The sequence below is a fragment of the Manis pentadactyla genome, chromosome 4, assembly GCF_030020395.1.
Source record: "Manis pentadactyla isolate mManPen7 chromosome 4, mManPen7.hap1, whole genome shotgun sequence".
Classification (NCBI taxonomy): Eukaryota; Metazoa; Chordata; class Mammalia; order Pholidota; family Manidae; genus Manis; species Manis pentadactyla.
In genome coordinates, this window is record NC_080022.1 from 119,713,127 (window position 1) to 119,732,660 (window position 19,534).

Sequence of the window (19,534 nt, forward strand, 5' to 3'; positions counted from 1 at the left end):
GAATTGTTTGATATAGTACCATTTGTTCATTTTTGTTTTTGTTTCCCTTGCCTGAGGAGATGTGTTCAGGAAGAAGATGTTAAGTATAATGTTGGCCGTGGGTTTGTCATATGTGGCCTTTATTATGTTGAGGTACTTGCCCTCTATACCCATTTTGTTGAGAGTTTTTATCATGAATGGATGTTGAATTTTGTCAAATGCTTTTTCAGCATCTATGGAGATGATCATGTGGTGTTTGTCCTTTTTGTTGATGGTGGTGGATGATGTTGATGGATTATCGAGTGTTGTACCATCCTTGCATCCCTGGAATAAATCCCATTTGATCATGATGGATGATCTTTTTGATGTATTTTTGAATTTGGTTTGCTAATATTTTGTTGAGTATTTTTGCATCTATGTTCATCAGGGATATTGGTCTGTAATTTTCTTTTTTTGTGGTGTGTTTGCCTGGTTTTGTTATTAGAATGATGCTGGCTTCATAGAATGAGTTTGAAAGTATTCCCTCCTGTTCTACTTTTTGGGGCTAAATGTCTGATAAAATTCAGCGGTGAAGCCATCTGGTCCGGCGGTTTTGTTCTTAGGTAGTTTTTTGATTACCAATTCAATTTTGTTGCTGCTAATTGGTCTGTTGAGATTTTCTTTTTCTTCCTGGGTCAGTCTTGGAGGTTGTATCTCTCTAGAAAGTTCTCCATTTCTTCTAAATTATCCAATTTGTTAGCATATAATTTTTCATAATATTCTCTAATAATTCTTTATATTTCTGTGGTGTCCGTAGTAATTTTTCCTTTCTCATTTCTGATTCTGTTTATGTGTGTAGATTCTCTCTTTTTCTTGATGAGTCTGGCTAGGGGTTTATCTATTTTGTTTATTGTCTCAAAGAACCAGCTCCTGGTTTCATTAATGCTTTCTATTATTTTATTCTTCTCAATTTTATTTGTTTCTTCTCTGGTCTTTATCATGTCCCTCCTTCTACTGACTTGGGGCCTCATTTGTTCTTCTTCTAGTTTCATTAATTGTGAGTTTAGACTGTTCATTTGGGATTGTTCTTTCTTGAGATAGGCCTGTATTGTAATATATTTTCCTCTTAGCATGGCCTTCACTGCATCCCACAGAAGTTGGGGTGTTGAACTGTTATTTTCATTTGTCTCCAGCTGCTTGGATTTCTTATCATTCATATGTTCACTAGAGGAGCACTTCAGTCTCCTTCAGTGACTTTTCCTTTGCACCCACAGTTAGCTCTCTGGCACAAGATGCTTAGTTTTCAGCCTGTTTCAATATGCCTTCCTCACCAAGCTTAATTTCTAGCTTTTGATTTAAAGTGAGACTTGTGACCCTTCCCTTCACTTGAACACATAGAGGCCATTGTACAGTCATTAGCTCACCTGATTTCAATATTGTTGTGTCTCAGAATATGGAGGCATGAGGAGAGAAGAGATATGGGGGTAACGGCCAGTCAGTGGAGCAGTCAGTACACACACAATTAATCGATGAAGTTGCCATCAGCGCAGTTCATGGCATCCCAAAACAGTTAAAATAGTGACATCAGAGATCACTGATCACAGACACCATAACAAATGTAATGGTAATGAAAAAGTTTGAAATACTGTGAGAATTACCAAGTGTGACACAGAGACACTGAGGAGCAAATGCTGTTGGAAAAATGGTGGCAACAGACTTTCTGGATGCAAGGTTGCCACAAACGTTCACTTTGTACAAAATTCAGTATCTGCAAAGCACGATAAAGTGCCATAAAACAAGGGGCGCCGGTAAACTTCGCTCATGGCAGTATTTTCCCATGGTGAACTGGAATCAGACATTGTATTTCACCCTCAAGTTTTCAGTGGTGATACTTAAAATTCGTATGATGGTGTACAGTAAAGTCAAGGTTCCATACACGTAATCTACTTAGAATAAAAATATCTGAATATTTGAATATATAAAAAATATTAAAATACCTTGAATAGAATAAAAACATGACAAATTCTATGAGTTAATACCTCAGTATCTTAAATTTTTATTTAAGATATTTCTAGTCTCCTTTTTTAAAAATTGAACCGTATATGCCTGTTTCTACTTAGCTAGCCCCCAACACTGTGTGGTGCCAGAGGGCCGTGCTTTATGAAGTCCTCCTGCCTTAGCCCAACAGGCTGCCTCTGAATCATCCTGTATGGCAAAGGCTGCTGTTGCCTTTGTCACAGAGACCTTCTGCTTCACGGTTCCTCGCTTTGTCTGCCTGTGGTAAGGTACTCTGAGAAGAGGCCCCTGGAACTGCATCAGTTCCCACTCTGGGGCCTCTCCTCGGGCCCTGACCCACAGGCAGAATCAGCCCTGTAGCACCCTGGCTGGAGTCCAGTGTGAGCGCCCTGGGGGCGGCCAGAGGCCCTCCTTCTGGCCCTCGGCCTTCCGCTCCGCTCTGTGCTGCATCCACCAGCAATAGGCCTGTGAACAGGCGACTACCCCTGGTAGACGAGGTAGTTCCCACCAAGCCTCTCCCTCCATTGATGATTCTCATACTCTATTTTTTGCTTTCAGGGAAAGTTTCTGGCTTTTTATCAGTATGCAAAATCATTTAATTCAGATGACTTTGACTACGAAGAGCTGAAGAGCGGGGACTATGTCTTCATGAGGTGGAAGGTAGGGGCCCACCCCCAGGCGCTCTTCTGGCTGCCAGTGCCTGCTCCCCACATCCAGTGCTCGGCACAGTCTGCTTTCTTTACCCACTCATGAAAAGCAGGCACAGCTCCGGGGCGCTGGTTAACTGCTGACTTTCCCAGAGGTGCCTCTCTGGTGACACTGCTTCGTGGGTAGAGGAATCCATGCCTGGGGTGGTCACCCTCTGCGCTGTTGCTTATGTCTCTCCCTTTCCCCTCCCCACCCCAGAACCCCTCTGCCCCTCTAGGTTGTCATCCCAAGTGTTCTGCGGCCTTGGGAGAGCCAAACTCAGCCGTCTTTCCCCCAACCTCAGCTGCAGGCTGTGATGCCTCTGGGACTCCCCTCACCGCATCCTTACCCAGGGCCCAAGGCAGTCTCAGCTCCCCCGGTTCCCTCCAGCTCTGGAAACGAGGGCCTGGGAGCAGAATTTGGGGTTTCCACCCATCAGCTCTCAGAGACCTCCATTTGGTTGGCTTTGGCCCAAGAAATTATTTTTGTTCCCTGCTTGGACAGCACGATATTTAGTGTGGAGCAGCTGCAGTGTAACAAAACGATGAAGCAAGTTTGTGAGATCACTCTGTGAGCATACACCCACCTCCAGCCCTGGTCCCCAGTCTGTAGGAAAAAGCTGTTTTATCTTGAAATCTTGCTAGCTTTCATACAGATGAATATTTTAGATTAGTCATTCTCAATATTTACTTTGTATAGCTAATAATGTTAGGGAGGGTGGGGGTCACCACTCTTCCAGGAGACAAATGCTAAATCCTGCTCTTGTGAGCTTGTCATCAAGTAGGATATATGCCAACTAAATAACCTGTTAGAGGAAGTATCTTGTAAGGTTCTAATTTAAAAATAAGTTTTAAAAACTGTAATTTTGGAAGCTGAGGAAAGGGAAGAGTGTCTTAAAAAACCAGTGGAGTTGTTTTCTCTCCAAAGAATTTCTCAGCATGATTCACCTTTAGCAGACCTCCTAGAGCCCTGCGGCCTCTGGCCTTATCTCCCCAGGGGTGCAGGTACCAAGATGCGGCCTTTCAGCTTGGCTCTAGACAGAGATTCAATCTTGCCCCTCCTAAAGGGTGTGATCAAGAACAGTACTGTTGTGAGCACAGCTGATGAGGTGTAGAGTTCTTGATGGGGTAGGATGGGGGCTAGTGGGGACTGATCTGCCCTCAGAATGATCCACAGGCTAGCAGAAGGGTCCCACTGTTGTAGAGGTGATCAGGAACCTAGTGGCAGTTCTGGGGTGGAGCAGAAATTTACTCTTCCCAGGTCATTGTGTCTGTGGGCTCTGAAAGGTGGGCAGGTATTGATTCATTATGACATGAGTAGACCATGGTACCTTCTCTTAGTTGCTGATCTAGTGAGCTCAAGACATGGTTTGCTGTGTTAGTATCTAGAATGTTCCAGTGGCATATGAATGCTGTTATCAAATCAGGTTGAAACACACTCACCATCACCCAGCAAGTCTGGGCTAGACCATGTGGACCTTGAACCACCTTAATGTGGCTGGCACATGCCAACTGTTACTGACTGCCTCCATCTGTGTGCAGGAACAGTTCCTGGTCCCAGACCACACAATCAAAGACATCAGCGGTGCTTCCTTTGCCGGGTTCTACTACATCTGCTTCCAGAAGTCAGCAGCTTCCATCGAGGGCTACTACTACCACAGGAGTTCAGAATGGTAAGGTGCCCCAGGGCAGGGGAGGCTTGCTACCCTCTGGCTCTTCCTTGGCTCACCAAATCCAAAAGAAAATCTCTCCAGCTATCTCCACTTAGATTTCATGCTGTATGTGCATGCTGAGGGCCTCCTTCCTATCCACAGAGCAGCATAAATGAGAAGAAATCAAGTGCTAGATAACAGAGCTCCTTGCTAGATGCTTTGCAGAGGTACTATGTTTTCAGCAATGTTTATCTCAGTCTTGCTGGTTTTGTATTTATTCCTCCCAAATTTAATCAGTAACTATAATGTAAGATCCACCTGTCAGCAGTGTGAATATTGCTGTTAGCAGCCTTTTAAATTCCGTGGTCACATTTCTTAGATGCTGGCCCCCATGCCCTGGGTTACCTGGGGACCCTTGGTAGCGGACGGCTTGGCCCTGTGTCCCATCCCAGGTGCAGGACTAAATGCTGCCCCGAGGGCTGGGTTTTGTCACCCTTTTGGGGACTCTCCTGACTCCTTGCTGCTTTTTTTAAGGTGAACCATATCATAAAATACCTGGTTTCCTCTCTGAATGTAGAAACACCATTTCTGTTCTGATTTTTCACACTTTGCTATCTTGTGAGTGATGCTGCCCTGAGAGGCAGATTCTTGTTCGGTGGCAGAGCGATGCCCACAAACAGACGGCCATGGGCTCGGTGCAGCCTTGGCTCCTCTGAGAGCTGCAGGCACTAGGGCTGCAGTGATTGTTCTGGTTTCAAGTAGTTTTAAAAACTTTTCATGTCCTTTTAAAAATATTTATTGAGAATAATTCACATACTGTACAATCCACCTGCTTTAAAGTGTACGAGTCAGTAGTTCTTCAGTATTGCTAGAGTTGTGCAGCCATCACCACAATCAATTTTAGAATATTTAATCACCCCATGAAGAAACCCTGTACCTCTTAGTCATCACCCTCAACTCCCCATCTCCTTCCAGTGCAAGGCAAAACACTAATCTACTTTATGTAGAGCTTTGCTTATTTTGGGTATTTTATATACATAGAATCCCACACTCTGTGGCTTTTGGATCAGGCATCTTTCACTTAGCATAATGCTTAAAGGCTCAGCCATGTTGTAGCCTGTATTCATACTTTGTTTTTATTGCTGAATAATTTTCCATTGTATGGATGTACAGTGGCCCCTCTTATCTACAGTTTCACTTTCCATGGTTTCAGTTGCCCACAGTCAACTGTGGTGCAGAAGCAGGTGATCTTCCTGACATGAGGTCAGTAGTAGTCTAACACTATGTCCCAGTGCCTGCATCCCTCGCCTCACTCCACCTCACCATGCAGACACATCATCATCTCACACCTTCACGAGAAGGGTGAGTGCAGCCCATGCTTTGAGAGAGAGGGAGAGACCACATTCACATAGCTTTTATTATGTATTATAATTGTTCTGTTTATCAGTTATTATTAATCTCTTACTATGCCTAATTCATAAATTCATTGGTATGTATGGATAGGAAAAAACATAGTATATGTAGGGTGTGGTACTATCCACAGTTTCAGGCATCCGTTCTGTGGGTCTTGGACTGTATATCCCACAGGTAAGGAGGCTTGCTGCAGCACATTTTATTTATCTGTTCATCAGTTGGCGGACAGTTAGGTTGTGTCCACCTTTGGCTCTTGTGAATAACGCTGCTGTGGCCTGGGTGTACAAGTATCTGTTTGAATCTCTGCTTTCAGTTCTTTCAGCTTTATACCTAGGAGTGGAATTGCTGGCTCATATCGTGGTTCTGTGTTTAACTTTTTGAGGAGCTGCCAAACTTTCCCACAGCAGCTGCACCATTTTCCATCCCCACCAGTGGTGCACAAGGGTCCTGATTTCTCCAGTTTCTCCACATCCTCCCAAACACTTGTTACCGTCATAGCTATCCCAGTGGATATGAAGGGGCATCTCGTGGTTTTGATTTGCATATTCTGATGGGTAATGCATAATCCTTTCTTGATTACTTTTCTTGGTAAGAAATAAACTGCTTTTCCCTGTGTTCCTCCTCAGTCCCATGCAAGACACGTAAGGGGAAAGTCAGTATAGCTTGGTCGACTCTCATCATTCCCAAGGGTCATCCCACACGTGCATTGTCCCGGCCACTGTTTCTCCTGCATCTGCTTGACTCCAAGGAGCCCTTGCCAGTGGGGTACAAACAGACCCCTCAGGGCTCTCTGATGTTCTCCAAGTCTCAGCTTTGTCTAGGGAAGTGAGAACATGAAAGTGAATTTCAGGTTGGCTGCAAAGTTATCTTGTCCATGCTCTCTTTGGATCTGTGCGAATTAGTATTTGCTTGTGTTGCCCATGAAGTTCTGAGGCTATCACGGCCTGATGTTCCAGAGGGAGTGAGATGCTGAACATTGGAGAAATGCAGGGGGAGAAGAGGCCCAGGGCTTCCATCCACATCTCCCAGAGCTTACTCAGCCCTCCTTATAGAAGACATGCTATAGTTGCTTTCGTGGTTAGAGCAGAAGGCCTTAAAACAGCTCATCTTATGCATTGTTCAGGAGAATTAACTGAAGAAAAATAAATAAAACCAAAGTCAGTTCACCTGAAGAAGTCTGAGATGAGTCTGCACTCCAGTCCGAGGGTGTAGTTGTCAGGTGCCCCGGGCGGGTGTGCCCTTAAACACCCTCTGTCTGGTTTTCAGGATGCTCAGGCTGCTTCCCATTTCTGTCTTCCCACTGCAGGTATCAGTCACTCAACCTAACTCATGTTCCTGAACACAGTGCACCCATCTATGAGTTCCGGTGACAGCGGTTCAGAACAGCAACCAAATAAAACTGAACTTGGCAAAAAAAGAACTTTGCCAAGAAAATTGTGTATCTGCCAGAAGCAGGAGAACATGTGTTCCTGTTTCTTCATGAGCAGACTCGCATCAGAAGCATGAATGTTAGCCCACAGAATCCAAGGAGCATGGCTGACCAGCAGGGCAGGTGGGGGGAGTGGTCTCGGTTCTTCCTCCTTCTCCCTGGCGGTCTGTCTTAATTTGTTTTCAAGCTACCTTAAATGCACTTTCCTCCTTGCACAGCTAACTTCTGTATCGCTGAAATGCCCACTCCTGCCTCCAGCTGACTAGAGAGGGTCATTGCCCCATCCTGCCCTGTCATCCTCAGCCTTGGTGCTCAGTGGTCCTCACCTAGGCACCCCCCACCCACAGTTGCTTAGTCTGGTAGCTCAAGAGAAGGCAGAGCCCGACCACACGTGCCCCCTGAAGCTCTGTGCAGGGAGTTGGCAAGCTGCAGCAACAATCGCCAGTGAAATGCCAGGTGGAGGCTGATTGCTTAACAGGGTCCCCACCACCACCTAGCCCTGCAGTGCGCACGCCAAGCTAATCAGTAGCTGGCAGGTTCCCTGGGCTTGCCATCAGGGATCACTAAATTTAAGGCTTCCAGATCCCTGGCAGGAACAGAGCTAATCCTGCTTACTCAGCATGTTTGCTCCAAACTTTTGAACTTGAGGGCAATACTAAACTTTAAAAAAAAAGTTTTTTTATTACAAAATTATTTTTATGGTCCCTTTAACAAGGACCCTATGGCAAATGCACAATTATTCAGAATTACATTTTATCGTTTTCACATTGAAAACAGCAAATGTTGACTTAGTAATTTTTATACCTATATCTATATGTCAATGTATATTTAATCACCCAGCAGTTTGAAACTAGTCATCCTAGTAGAAAAGCTCTGCGGCATTGCATAAATTCTAGTGCTAAATGCGAGGACTGTTTTGGGGCCGGTTTAGCATTTGTACCTCCTCCTTTTGCTATTCAGAATGGCAGTGCTTTGTGGCAGCCTTTTCCATCAGGCAGAAGGGGCCATCATTCTCCCAAAGTGACTGAGATGTTGGGATGAGGGAGGGGCGGGAACATGAACACGCTCAAATAACTCAAGGCTCATGTGCCAAAGTGTGTGTGTGTGTGTGTGTGTGTGTGTGTGGTTTTTCTGTTTTTCTTTTGTTTTTTTTTAGTGTTTTAAAAGCTTAATAGGTTGTCACCAGTTGTAGCCCACAGATACGGGCAGGGTTTTGGGGACTTGGCATTTTTTGGTGGTTTACAGGACTTTCTCAGCATGCAAGAAGGAAGCTTTAACAACAAAATAGCATCATAAACCACAGGAGCAAAGCAAGCCAGAGTTCCATACCCACGGGCAGTGTGAGAAAGCACACGGCCCTGCATTGAGATGAATGGTGGGGAAAAATTTATTCTTAAGAAATGACTTTCCTTTGAACAACATACATACTGTGTGTTACTGAAATTGAATTTTAGGGGAAGCCTTAAAAAGGAGCAGTGTTTGGGGAGGAAGTCAGTGGGCACTGTGACCCCAGAGATATATAGTCCAAGGCTTTGTACAGAGGTGTGACCAACCCTCTAGTAAAGGCCAGCCCTCACTGTCCCAGTGACCGCAGTGGGAAAGTGACTCATGTCCATTCTGAGAGATGAGTCAGAAATGATTTCATGATTTTAAAACTCCAAAAGGCAACAGAGTGGCTGACTCTGGTCAAAGCCAGCTGCTTTCCAAGTAATGAGACACCACTCACTGTGGCTCCAGCTGGCGGGTGTCACATAAGAGCAAGGGAGACGGCGGGACTATGCTGGCTGGCTCTCCAGCACAGCCTTCCCGTTTCACATCAGTGCGGCTCTCGGCAGGCCCCCAGACAACACCAGGAGTTTCCCCCAGTGCTTGCAGGGCCTTGTGTGCTTGGCTCTGAGAGGTCTGTAAGCGTGTCAGCTGGGCAGAGGAAGACGTTGGCCAACATTGCTGGGATGAGGTAGCCAGGTGGGTCAGCTTCCATTCCTTCCCTTTTTACTGGGTAATGAAGTGCACCAGTGGGGGAAAAAGAAGAAATGGCACCTCTTCTAGATCTTTCAGACACATCTGTGGTAATTTGTTCGCCTAGAAATCTGCTTATTGCAGACAGGGAAGGGATTATTTTCCACCTCCTCTTAGTAATTCCCAATTGACATTGACTCCTTTTCTTTCTCTCAGTTCCTGAAGGAACTTTGGAGATCATCCCATCTGTGGTCTTTCCTGAATCTTCTCAGTGGTTTACATGCCTCTGGTACTATGTGCAATATTTTTAGTTGACACTTGTATTCATCATTAAGAAATCAGTGCAGGTTGCAGATTTTCTGTTGTCTTCCTCCACCCCAAACAAACCTGCCATGGGATGCTAAGGATTTGACTGTTCTTACCCCACCACTCAGAAAGCTTCCATTCTGCGGTCCTGTTTGCTGGAATTGCCCCTTCCCACCAACCCTTATAAACTTGACAGCATTTCAGCTGCAGCCCAAAAGCAACTAAGCAATGCCAGATATGAAGCAGGAAGTCCACCTGTGTGCTGGTTCTGTTGGTGATGTGGAAGTCACAAACTCCAGGGGAGCAAAGGGGCTTTTCAATGTCTTTTGCTTTCACAAACAGGGAATTTATATTCTAAGGCCTTGAATTGATTTTTTTTTCCTCATTAAATAGTCTGATAAGCTAATTTTTAAAAAGAATTGCCATTAAGTATGTTGCATTGTGGTTTAAAATTACTAACAACTTCTGGGAAAGAAAAATACTTGATTTTGAATCTTACATGTTTTTAAGAATTAGATTTGAATGGGCGCAAAGTACAAATAATTTTGTTTCTTTAGGGAGGACATGTGGAAAGAGTTTTAGGATTTGGGATGGGAGAAGTATTTTGCAGAGCTATCAATGTCCAAATAATTAAAAAATAATAATAAAGGTATTTAAGCAGTGAGTGTGTCCTATTTCTACATCAAAATGGTTCCGATAGAAGAAATCAGCCCCCTGTCTGGCTCTGTGGCTGTGGAGGTTTCCAGGCCACCGAGACCCAAGGCCCCTGTAGGCTGCAAATGGCTGATGCTCACTCTTGGGAACAGTCACAGTACAGTGTCCCTGCCCCCTCCTCATTCTGAAGCTGTCAGCTGCTCAACACTTATATTGGAGCTCCATTTTGTTAATTTCTATATTCGGAAATGTGGAAGCATTTTTCTGCATGTGTGCAGGATTTATACTTTTATTTAACACAGAAAACACACAAATGGAACTATCTGTTCACTGCTTCTCAGTCTGTTGCCAGCACAGGCCATGTGGACAGAGACTGGTCCCTGGAGGAAATGTCTGAGCCCCAAAACATCTAGGCTCCTGAGTGGGTGCACCAGGACCGGCCTGGAGCCAGATGCCAGCTCAGTGGCGAGTATGCGCCCTTCATTTCTCTGCACCCTGTGGTGGGTCCTACCCCAGCCCATTACACTTGGTGTTGGTTTTGACCAACCACTCTAACCAGCATGCCAGAACACCGTGCTCTCTTGTTAGCACTGGGTTCAGGTATCCCCGCCCTAGGCAGTGCCAAGGAGCACAGCTGGAAACACCATTGAACTGTTGAGGAAATATTTCTAGCGTTAAAAAGGTTTAAATTTTGAGCAAATTGAAATGCTAAGGGAATTTACATCCATGTGTATACAAAGCATCACCATCTCGTTGTTTGAACAATAATCGTAATAAACTTCTCCTGAGAGGTGATGTTAGGACAGGAGTAGATTACTCAGTGCCGGACCCCAATGGCTGAAGACAGCATTTGCTGTTTGGTTGTGGCAGGCAGGACGCTTGAAACATCTGGGCCCTCACTCACAGATCTACCTCTGAGCCCTCATGTGGCCTCCCATCAGCTGAGCTCTCTGAGCCTGCTTCCTCGCCTGGGGAATGGACAGGACAGCCTCTACCTGAGTCAAAGGGTTATTGAGGATTCAGCAACGTGCTCCTGAGAGCACTTTATAAACTAAAAATGCTCCACACGTGTAGAAGGTGATTCTTGCTTGATGATAATGCTACAAAGTATTTACTGAGGCTTGCTGTGTGCAGCGTACCATTCTAGTCATCCTAGGGGATGCAGAAGTAAGCTGTGCTCCCTGCCCCCAATGACTAATAGTCTGGAATGGAATGGAGTTTGGCATTTTCTGATGCCCACAGCCAGGAAGACCTTTCATATCTCAATTCTTTGATCTCCAGTTTTTAATCTTCCATTTGCTTTTAAGTCATCCATAGGAACAGTAGAAAATGTATACATTGTGTTAAGTGTGAAACACACTGCAAGACAGGACAAAGAGGGAAATTACAAATATCAATGCTGTCTCCTTGATCTGGACTGAACCCGAGAAGGAAAGCATTTAAAATTGCTCAGTAATGAAACGGGCAGCTGGCTTTGACACAGAACAAATGTTCCTGAAAATTGGGTTATAATTGAACAGATTTTACTTCCAAAACATCTTAAGATCGAAACTCCCTATTTGCATAGCAGAAAAGACATGTAAGGCTTTTCACTTGTAGAGAAGGATGTGCTGAAATTCAAGTTTATTTTGCCCTATTATTCCTTCTGATTTTCAGCTTGCCTCACCATCCCCGCATGAGTTACCATCCCTCTCCATAACTGCTCAGGTAATGGCCCCTCTCTCCACACCTTTAATCAGCCCCGACTTGGAGCTGTGCTTCTCAAACTTGGCTGCACATTAGAATCACCTGGAAGTTTACTCGGAGACCTTATGTCAGACAGTCCTGAAGACCATTTCTACCACAATCTGCTGAGTGCTGTGAAGTTCTCGGTGATTCCAATGTGCAGGGGAGTTTGGGTGACAAGCAAGCCTCCCCCACAAAAACGGGAGAAAGGCTTTCAGGCGTGTGATGTTGGTTCATTGAATGTGGCTCCCATGGGTGGAGGCAACGCAGGTTTTCAGCAGCATGCTGTCAGACTAGCAAAGGCCAGCCTGGTCTCTTAGCTGGTGTGCAGCAGAGCCAGCAAAAGCTTTCACCCCATTTAGAACATCAAGCCCTTGAGAATAAAAAGAAGAGACACTGACAAATGGAAACTCATCCCATGCTCTTGTCTAGGAAGAATTAATATTGTCAAAATGACCATTCTGCCTAAAGCAATCTACAGATTCAAGGCAATCCCTATCAAAATACCTGCAACATTCTTCAATGAACTGGAACAAATAGTTCTAAAATTCATATGGAACCACAAAAGACCCCGAATAGCCAAAGCAATCCTGAGAAGGAAGAATACAGCAGTGGGGATCTTGCTGCCCAACTTCAAGCTCTACTACAAAGCCAAAGTAATCAAGACAATTTGGTACTGGCACAAGAACAGACCCACAGACCAGTGGAACAGAATAGAGAGTCCAGATATTAACCCAACCATATATGGTCAATTAATATACAATAAAGGAGCCATGGACATACAATGGGGAAATGACAGCCTCTTCAACAGCTGGTGTTGGCAAAATTGGACAGCTACATGTAAGAGAATGAAACAGGATCATTGTCTAACCCCATACACAAAAGTAAATTCAAAATGGATCAAAGACCTGAATGGAGGTCATAAAACCATAAAACTCTTAGAAAAAAACATAGGCAAAACTCTCTTGAATATAAACATGAGCAACTTCATGAACATATCCCCCAGGCAAGAGAAACAAAAGCAAAGATGAACAAGTGGGACTATATCAAGCTGAAAAACTTCTGTACAGCAAAGGACATCATCAATAGAACAAAAAGATATCCTACAGTCTGGGAGAATATATTCATAAATGACATATCCAATAAAGGATTGACATCCAAAATATATAAAGAGCTCATGTACCTCAACAAACAAAAAGCAAATAACCCAATTAAAAAATGGTCAGAGGATCTGAACAGACACTTCTCCAAAGAAGAAATTCAGATGGCCAACAGACACATGAAAAGATGCTCCACATTGCTAATCATCAGAGAAATGCAAATTAAGACCACAATGAGATATCACTTCATACTGGTGAGGAAGGCCACCATCCAAAAGACAAACAACACCAAATGTTGGCGAGGATGTGGAGAAAGGGGAACCCTCCTACACTGCTGGTGGGAATGTAAATTAGTTCAACCATTGTGAAAAGCAGTATGGAGGTTCCTCAAAAAACTAAAAATAGAAATACCATTTGACCCAGGAATTCCACTCCTAGTAATTTACCCTAAGAATGCAGCAGCCCAGTTTGAAAAAGACATATGCACCCCTATGTTTGTCACAGCACTATTTACAATAGCCAAGAAATGGAAACAACCTAAGTGTCCATCAGTAGATGAATGGATAAAGATGTGGTTCATATACACAATGGAATATTATTCAGCTATAAGAAGAAAACAAATCCTACCATTTGCAACAACATGGATGGAGCTAGAGAGTATTATGCTCAGTGAAATAAGCCAGGTGGAGAAAGACAAGTATCAAATGATTTCACTCATCTGTGGAGTATAAGAATGAAGAGAAAACCTGAAGGAACAGAACAGCAGCAGACTCACAGAACCCAAGAATGGACTAACAGTTACCAAAGGGAAAGGGACTGGGGAGGATGGGTGGGAAAGGAGGGATAAGGGGAAAAAGAAGGGCACTACGATTAGCACACATAATGTACAGTGGGCAGGGTGTGGGGGCCTGGGGAGGGCTGAACAACACAGAGAAGACAAGTCGTGATTCTATAGCATCTTACTACACTGATGGACAGTGACTGTAATGGGGTATCGTTGGGGGTACTTGATGCTGGGGGCAGTCTAGTAAACATAATGTTGCTCATGTAATTGTAGATTAATGATACCAAAATAAAAAAAAAAAAAGAAGGGAGGACGGTATTCTTGCACATGTCAACGCTTACCTTCACCAGAGCTTTCATTTACTCAGCAAAGACTCAGGAGCACTTAGTATGCGCTAAGTGTGTTTGGGAGACAGCTCTGCACAACAGTCCCAAGAAGGGCCTATGTTCTTAGTGGCAGATACATAACAATAGACTTAATAAAGAATTCATGCAATGTTAGATGTGATGCTAAGTGCTAAACCTTACAGGTAAAGAAAAACCAGAGCCAGGGGGATTGGGAACAGCAAGACTGGGGCAAGGTGCGGGTGGCACTGTTAAAGGGGCAGGCAGGCTGGGCCCGTTGAGCAGGTGGCACCTGAGCAAAGACCTGGAGGTGGGAGGGTGAGCCAAGCAGGTGTGTGGGGATAAGCATTCCAGGCTGAGGGGACAGCCCCTGCAAAGGTCTTGAGGGAGAAAACCAGTTGTGCTAGAGGAGCACAAAGGTGAGTAGGAGGAGGTGAGGACAGAAGTAACAACAATGGGAGTGGGCATGTAAGAGAGACCCTGTGGCACCTTGTTGGTATTTGTCATAAGGACTTGGCTTTTACCCAGGGAGATGAGTGACTGATGTGCACAGAGGAGGGGCGTGATCCGACTGAGGTTTTAAAGGGTCTTGCTTCACTTCACTGAAAGGGGCAGGCGTGTGAGCAGGGAGACCCGTGAGGTGGCCACTGCAAACCCAAGGAGCTGCCACGTAGCTACAGCAGAGAAGCGAGGCAAGGTCCTCATCTGCATGTGTTTGAAGGCAGAGCCAAAAGCATTTGTGGATAGGAAGCCTAACAGCAGGAGAGCAGTTCAGGTGATTCCCAGGTTTGGACGGATGCAGTGGCCCCTGTGCTGTTGGCAGTTGTATCTCATTTGTTCTCTGTGGAATTTCAATTTATGGATGTGACTGAGCAAAGACACCAACAGGCCAATGCCACTGGAAGAAGATTTTTGTTACTTCCATTTCCCAAGAGGAGGGGGCATGCCAGGCCACACAGGGGGCACCAGGTTTGGGGCAGGAGGGAGAAGGGGCAAGAGTTTAGGATTGGCTGGTTGGAATAAGTTCCAGGGGGCCTCGGGCATGAAGGGGTCCTTAGCTGTTCAGTAGCTGGCCCTGGGTGGATCAGGGCATGGGGGTGTTGACTCAGTGTGTGAGACTTTGGTAAGGAGGTGGCTGGAGGTGTGGTTTTGTATTGGTAGTTTGTATTTGAAAGGCATACTGGGAAGTGGGAAGCCTTGCTCTATTGGAGAATTGTCCGGCCCTGGGAGGGGCAGTGTTCCCCAGTCAGCAAGGCCACAAATCCCAGAGCATCAAGAATAAAGAAAGGGCAGAGGTGATCCAGTGAGGGTGTCGTTGAAGCCCTGTGAGTTCCTTCTTCAGGAGAAGGAGGAACCATATTGATGACACTCAGAGCTGACCCTGCGGAGCTGCCCTGTGTAGGGCCCTTATGACCCCAATGAGTATGGCTTTGTTTGGCAGAAAGACAGAAATGAGTGAGATGGAAAGGAGAGAGGACCCTGCAAAGAAGACTTGGGGAGTTGATCAGATAGAGCCAAAGAACCAGAAATGACTCAGACAGTTAATCAGATGAAGCCACAGGGTCCAAGAGTGACTCAGGAAATGTCCAGGGTCTCCTCCCCAGATAAGAAACAGCGGAATCACAGGCACAGCACAGCCCCTGTCCTCATTTCACCCATCAGAACCAGCCTAGAGAGCTGACAGCTGTCAATCAAGGACCTCTCTGCCCTGTCAAAACCACAAAAAAAAGAAACCTCAGAATGAGCATCTGGGCCTGTCTTATATTAATTAGGCAGGCCTACTCTGTTACTCTACACAGAGTATACTAAAACTTACTTTGCTTTCTTGATTTGGTTTCTTGCCTCACTATATTTGACTTCGCTGTGACACTGAGCCAAGTTCCTTCCTTCCTAACAGCTTCCTTGGCACATAGAAGCAAATCGGGATCAGAGCAGGTTAGGAGAAAAGGGAAGAGAAGAGGCGACTTGCAGGGCTTTGTGCTACAGAGGGAAAGCAAATAATTAGGAAGTCATTTACTGTGAAAAGAAGCGGTCAAAAGATTTTGGGGTTTGGGGAGAAATTATTTTACACTATCATATGTAATGAGTTTTTTGTAGTTAAATATACATAACATAAAATTCACAATTTTAACCATTTTAAGTGTGTAGTTCAGTGGCATTAAGTACATTCACAGTGTTGTGTAACCATGACCACCATCCATCTCCAGAACTTTTTCTTCCTCCAAAGAGCAACTCTGTCCTCATTAAACACCAACTCCTCTTCCTCCTCCCTCACACTGGCTGTGTAATCTCTAATCTACTTTCCATGAATTTGACAATTCTAGGTACCCACATAAGTGGCAAAGTACACTATTTGTCCTTTCATGACTGGCTTATTTCACTAAAAGTGCCAGAATTTCCTCCCTTTTTAAGGCTGACTAATACTTCATTGAATGTATATACCACCTTTTGCTTATCCATTCATCTGTCAATGGACATGTGTTGATAATCCCTCTTGGCTACGTGAATAATGCTGCTATGACCCTGGGTGTGCAATATTTCTTTGAGACCCTACTTTTCAGTTCTTTTGGGTATCTATCCAGAAATGGAATTGCTGGATCACATGGTAATTTTAGTTTTAGTTTTTTGAAGAATCGCTATGCTATTTCCCATAACAGCTGCAGCATTTACATTCCCACCAGCACTGCACAAGGGTTCCATTTTATCCACATCATTGCCAATACTTGTTATTTTTTTTTATAATACCTTCTAATTATATACATATAATAGCCCCTAACAGGTGTGAGGTGATATCTCATTGTTGTTTTGATTTGCATTTCCTTAATGATTAGTGATGTGAAGAATCTTTTCATGTGCTTATCACCCATCTGTATGTTCTCTTTGGAGAAGTGTCTGTTCAAGTCCTTCATGCATTTTTTTTTCTATTTTGCTATCATTAGTGTACAGTTACATGAGCAACATTATGGTTACTAGACTACCCCCATTATCAAGTCACCAACACATACCCCATTACAGTCACTGTCCATCAGCGTAGTAAGATGCTACATTTACTTGTCTTCTCTGTGCTATACTGCCTTCCCTGTGCCCCCCCCTACATTATGTGTGCTAATCATAATGCCCCTTTTTCCCCCTTTTCCTTCCCTTCCCACCCATCCTCCCCAGTCCCTTTCCCTTTGGTAACTGTTCGTCCATTCTTGGGTTCTGTGAGTCTGCTGCTCTTTGTTCCTTCAGTTTTTTTCTTTGTTCTTATACTCCACAGATGAGTGAAATCATTTCATACTTGTCTTTCTATGCCTGGCTTATTTCACTGAGCATAATACCCTCTAGCTCCATCCATGTTGTTGCAAATGGTAGGATTTGTTTTCTTCTTATGGCTGAATAATATTCCATTGTGTATATGTACCACATCTTCTTTATCCATTCATCTACTGATGGACACTTAGGTTGCTTCCATTTCTTGGCTATTGTAAATAGTGCTGTGATAGACATAAGGGTGCATATGTCTTTTTGAAACTGGGCTCCTGCATTCTTAGAGTAAATTCTTAGGAGTGGAATTCCTGGGTCAAATGGTGTTTCTATTTTAAGCATTTTGAGGAACCTCCCTACTGCTTTCCACAATGGTTGAACTAATTTACATTCCTACCAGCAGTATAGGAATGTTTCCCTTTCTCCACATCCTCGCCAACATTTGGTGTTGTTTTTCTTTTGGATAGTGGCCATCCTCACCAGTATGAGGTGATATCTCATTGTGGTCTTAATTTGCATTTCTCTGATGATTAGCAATGTGGAGCATCTTTTCATGTGTCTGTTGGCCATCTGAATTTCTTCTTTGGAGAAGTGTCTGTTCAGATCCTCTGACCATTTTTTAATTGGGTTATTTGCTTTTTGTTTGTTGAGGTGCAATGAGCTTTTCATATATTTTGGATGTCAATCCTTTATTGGATATGTCATTTATGAATATATTCTCCCAGACTGTAGGATGCCTTTTTGTTCTACTGATGGTGTCCTTTGCTGTACAGAAGCTTTTTAGTTTGATATAGTCCCACTTGTTCATCTTTGTTTTTGTTTCCCTTGCCTGGGGAAATAAATTCATGAAGAAGTTGTTCATGTTTATATTCAAGAAAGTTTTGCCTATGTTTTCTTCTAAGAGTTTTATGGTTTCATGACTTACATTCAGGTCTTTGATCCATTTCAAATTTACTTTTGTGTATGGGGTTAGACAATGATTGAGTTTCATTTTCTTACATGTAGCTGTCCAGTTTTGCCAACACCAGCTGTTGAAGAGGCTGTCATTTCCCCATTGTATACCCATGGCTCCTTTACATATATTAATTGGCCATACATGCTTGGGTTAATATCTGGACTCCCTATTCTGTTCCACTGGTCTGTGGGTCTGTTCTTGTGCCAATACCAAATTGTCTTGATTACTGTGGTGTAGTAGAGCTTGAAGTTGGGAAGTGAGATTCCCCCCTGCTGTATTCTTCCTTCTCAGGATTGCTTTGGCTATTCGGGGTCTTTTGTGGTTCCATATGAATTTTAGAACTATTTGTTCCAGTTCGTTGAAGAATGCTGTCAGTATTTTGATAGGGATTGCCTTGAATCTATAGATTGCTTTAGGCAGGATGGCCATTTTGACAATATTAATTTTTCCTACCCAAGGGCTTAGGTTGAATTTTCATTTATTCGTGTCCTCTTTAATTTCTCTTAAGAGTGTCTTGTAGTTTTCAGGTATAGGCCTTTCACTTCCTTGGTTAGATTTATTCCTAGGTATTTTATTGTTTTTGATGCAATTGTGAATGGAATTGTTTTTCTGATCTCTCTTTCTGCTAGCTCATCATTATTATATACCAATGCAACAGACTTCTGTGTATTAATTTTGTATCCTGCAACTTTGCTGAGTTCATATAGTAGATCTAGTAGTTTGGGAGTGGATTCTTTAGGGTTTTTATGTACAATATCATGTCATCTGCAAACAGGGACAGTTTAACTTTTTCCTTGCCAATCTGGATGCCTTTTATTTATTTGTGTTGTGTGATTGCCATGGCTGGGACCTCCAGAACTATGTTGAATAAAAGTGGGTAGAGTGGACATCCTTGTCTTGTTCCCAATCTTAAAGGAAAAGCTTTCAGCTTCTTGCTGTTAAGTATAATGTTGGCTGTGGGTTTGTCATATATGGCCTTTATTATGTTGAGGTACTTGCCCTCTATACCCATTTTGTTGAGAGTTTTTATCATGAATGGATGCTGAATTGTCGAATGCTTTTTCAGCATCTATGGAGATGATCATGTGGTTTTGTCCTTTTTGTCGATGAGGTGGATGATGTGATGGATTTTCGAATGTTGTACCATCCTTGCATCCCTGGAATAAATCCTACTTGATCATGATGGATGATCTTTTTGATGTATTTTCGAATTCGGTTTGCTAATATTTTGTTGAGTATTTTTGCATCTACATTCATCAGGGATTATTGGTCTGTAATTTTCTTTTTTTGTGGTGTCTTTGCCTGGT

At 43.7% G+C, this 19,534-nt stretch overlaps 1 protein-coding gene across 1 annotated transcript in view; it reads left to right on the forward strand.

Moving 5' to 3' along the window:
* The window catches only part of GID4 (GID complex subunit 4 homolog), a 28,010-nt gene extending 17,927 nt beyond the window's left edge, over nucleotides 1-10,083 (forward strand). The window contains exons 4-6 of the mRNA XM_036894021.2: nucleotides 2,533-2,634; nucleotides 4,203-4,333; nucleotides 7,032-10,083. Of these exons, the coding sequence (XP_036749916.2) occupies nucleotides 2,533-2,634; nucleotides 4,203-4,333; nucleotides 7,032-7,095 (297 nt within the window). The 3' untranslated portion in view covers nucleotides 7,096-10,083. The remainder of the gene's footprint in view (nucleotides 1-2,532; nucleotides 2,635-4,202; nucleotides 4,334-7,031) is intronic.
* The last annotated feature ends 9,451 nt before the right edge of the window (nucleotides 10,084-19,534 follow it).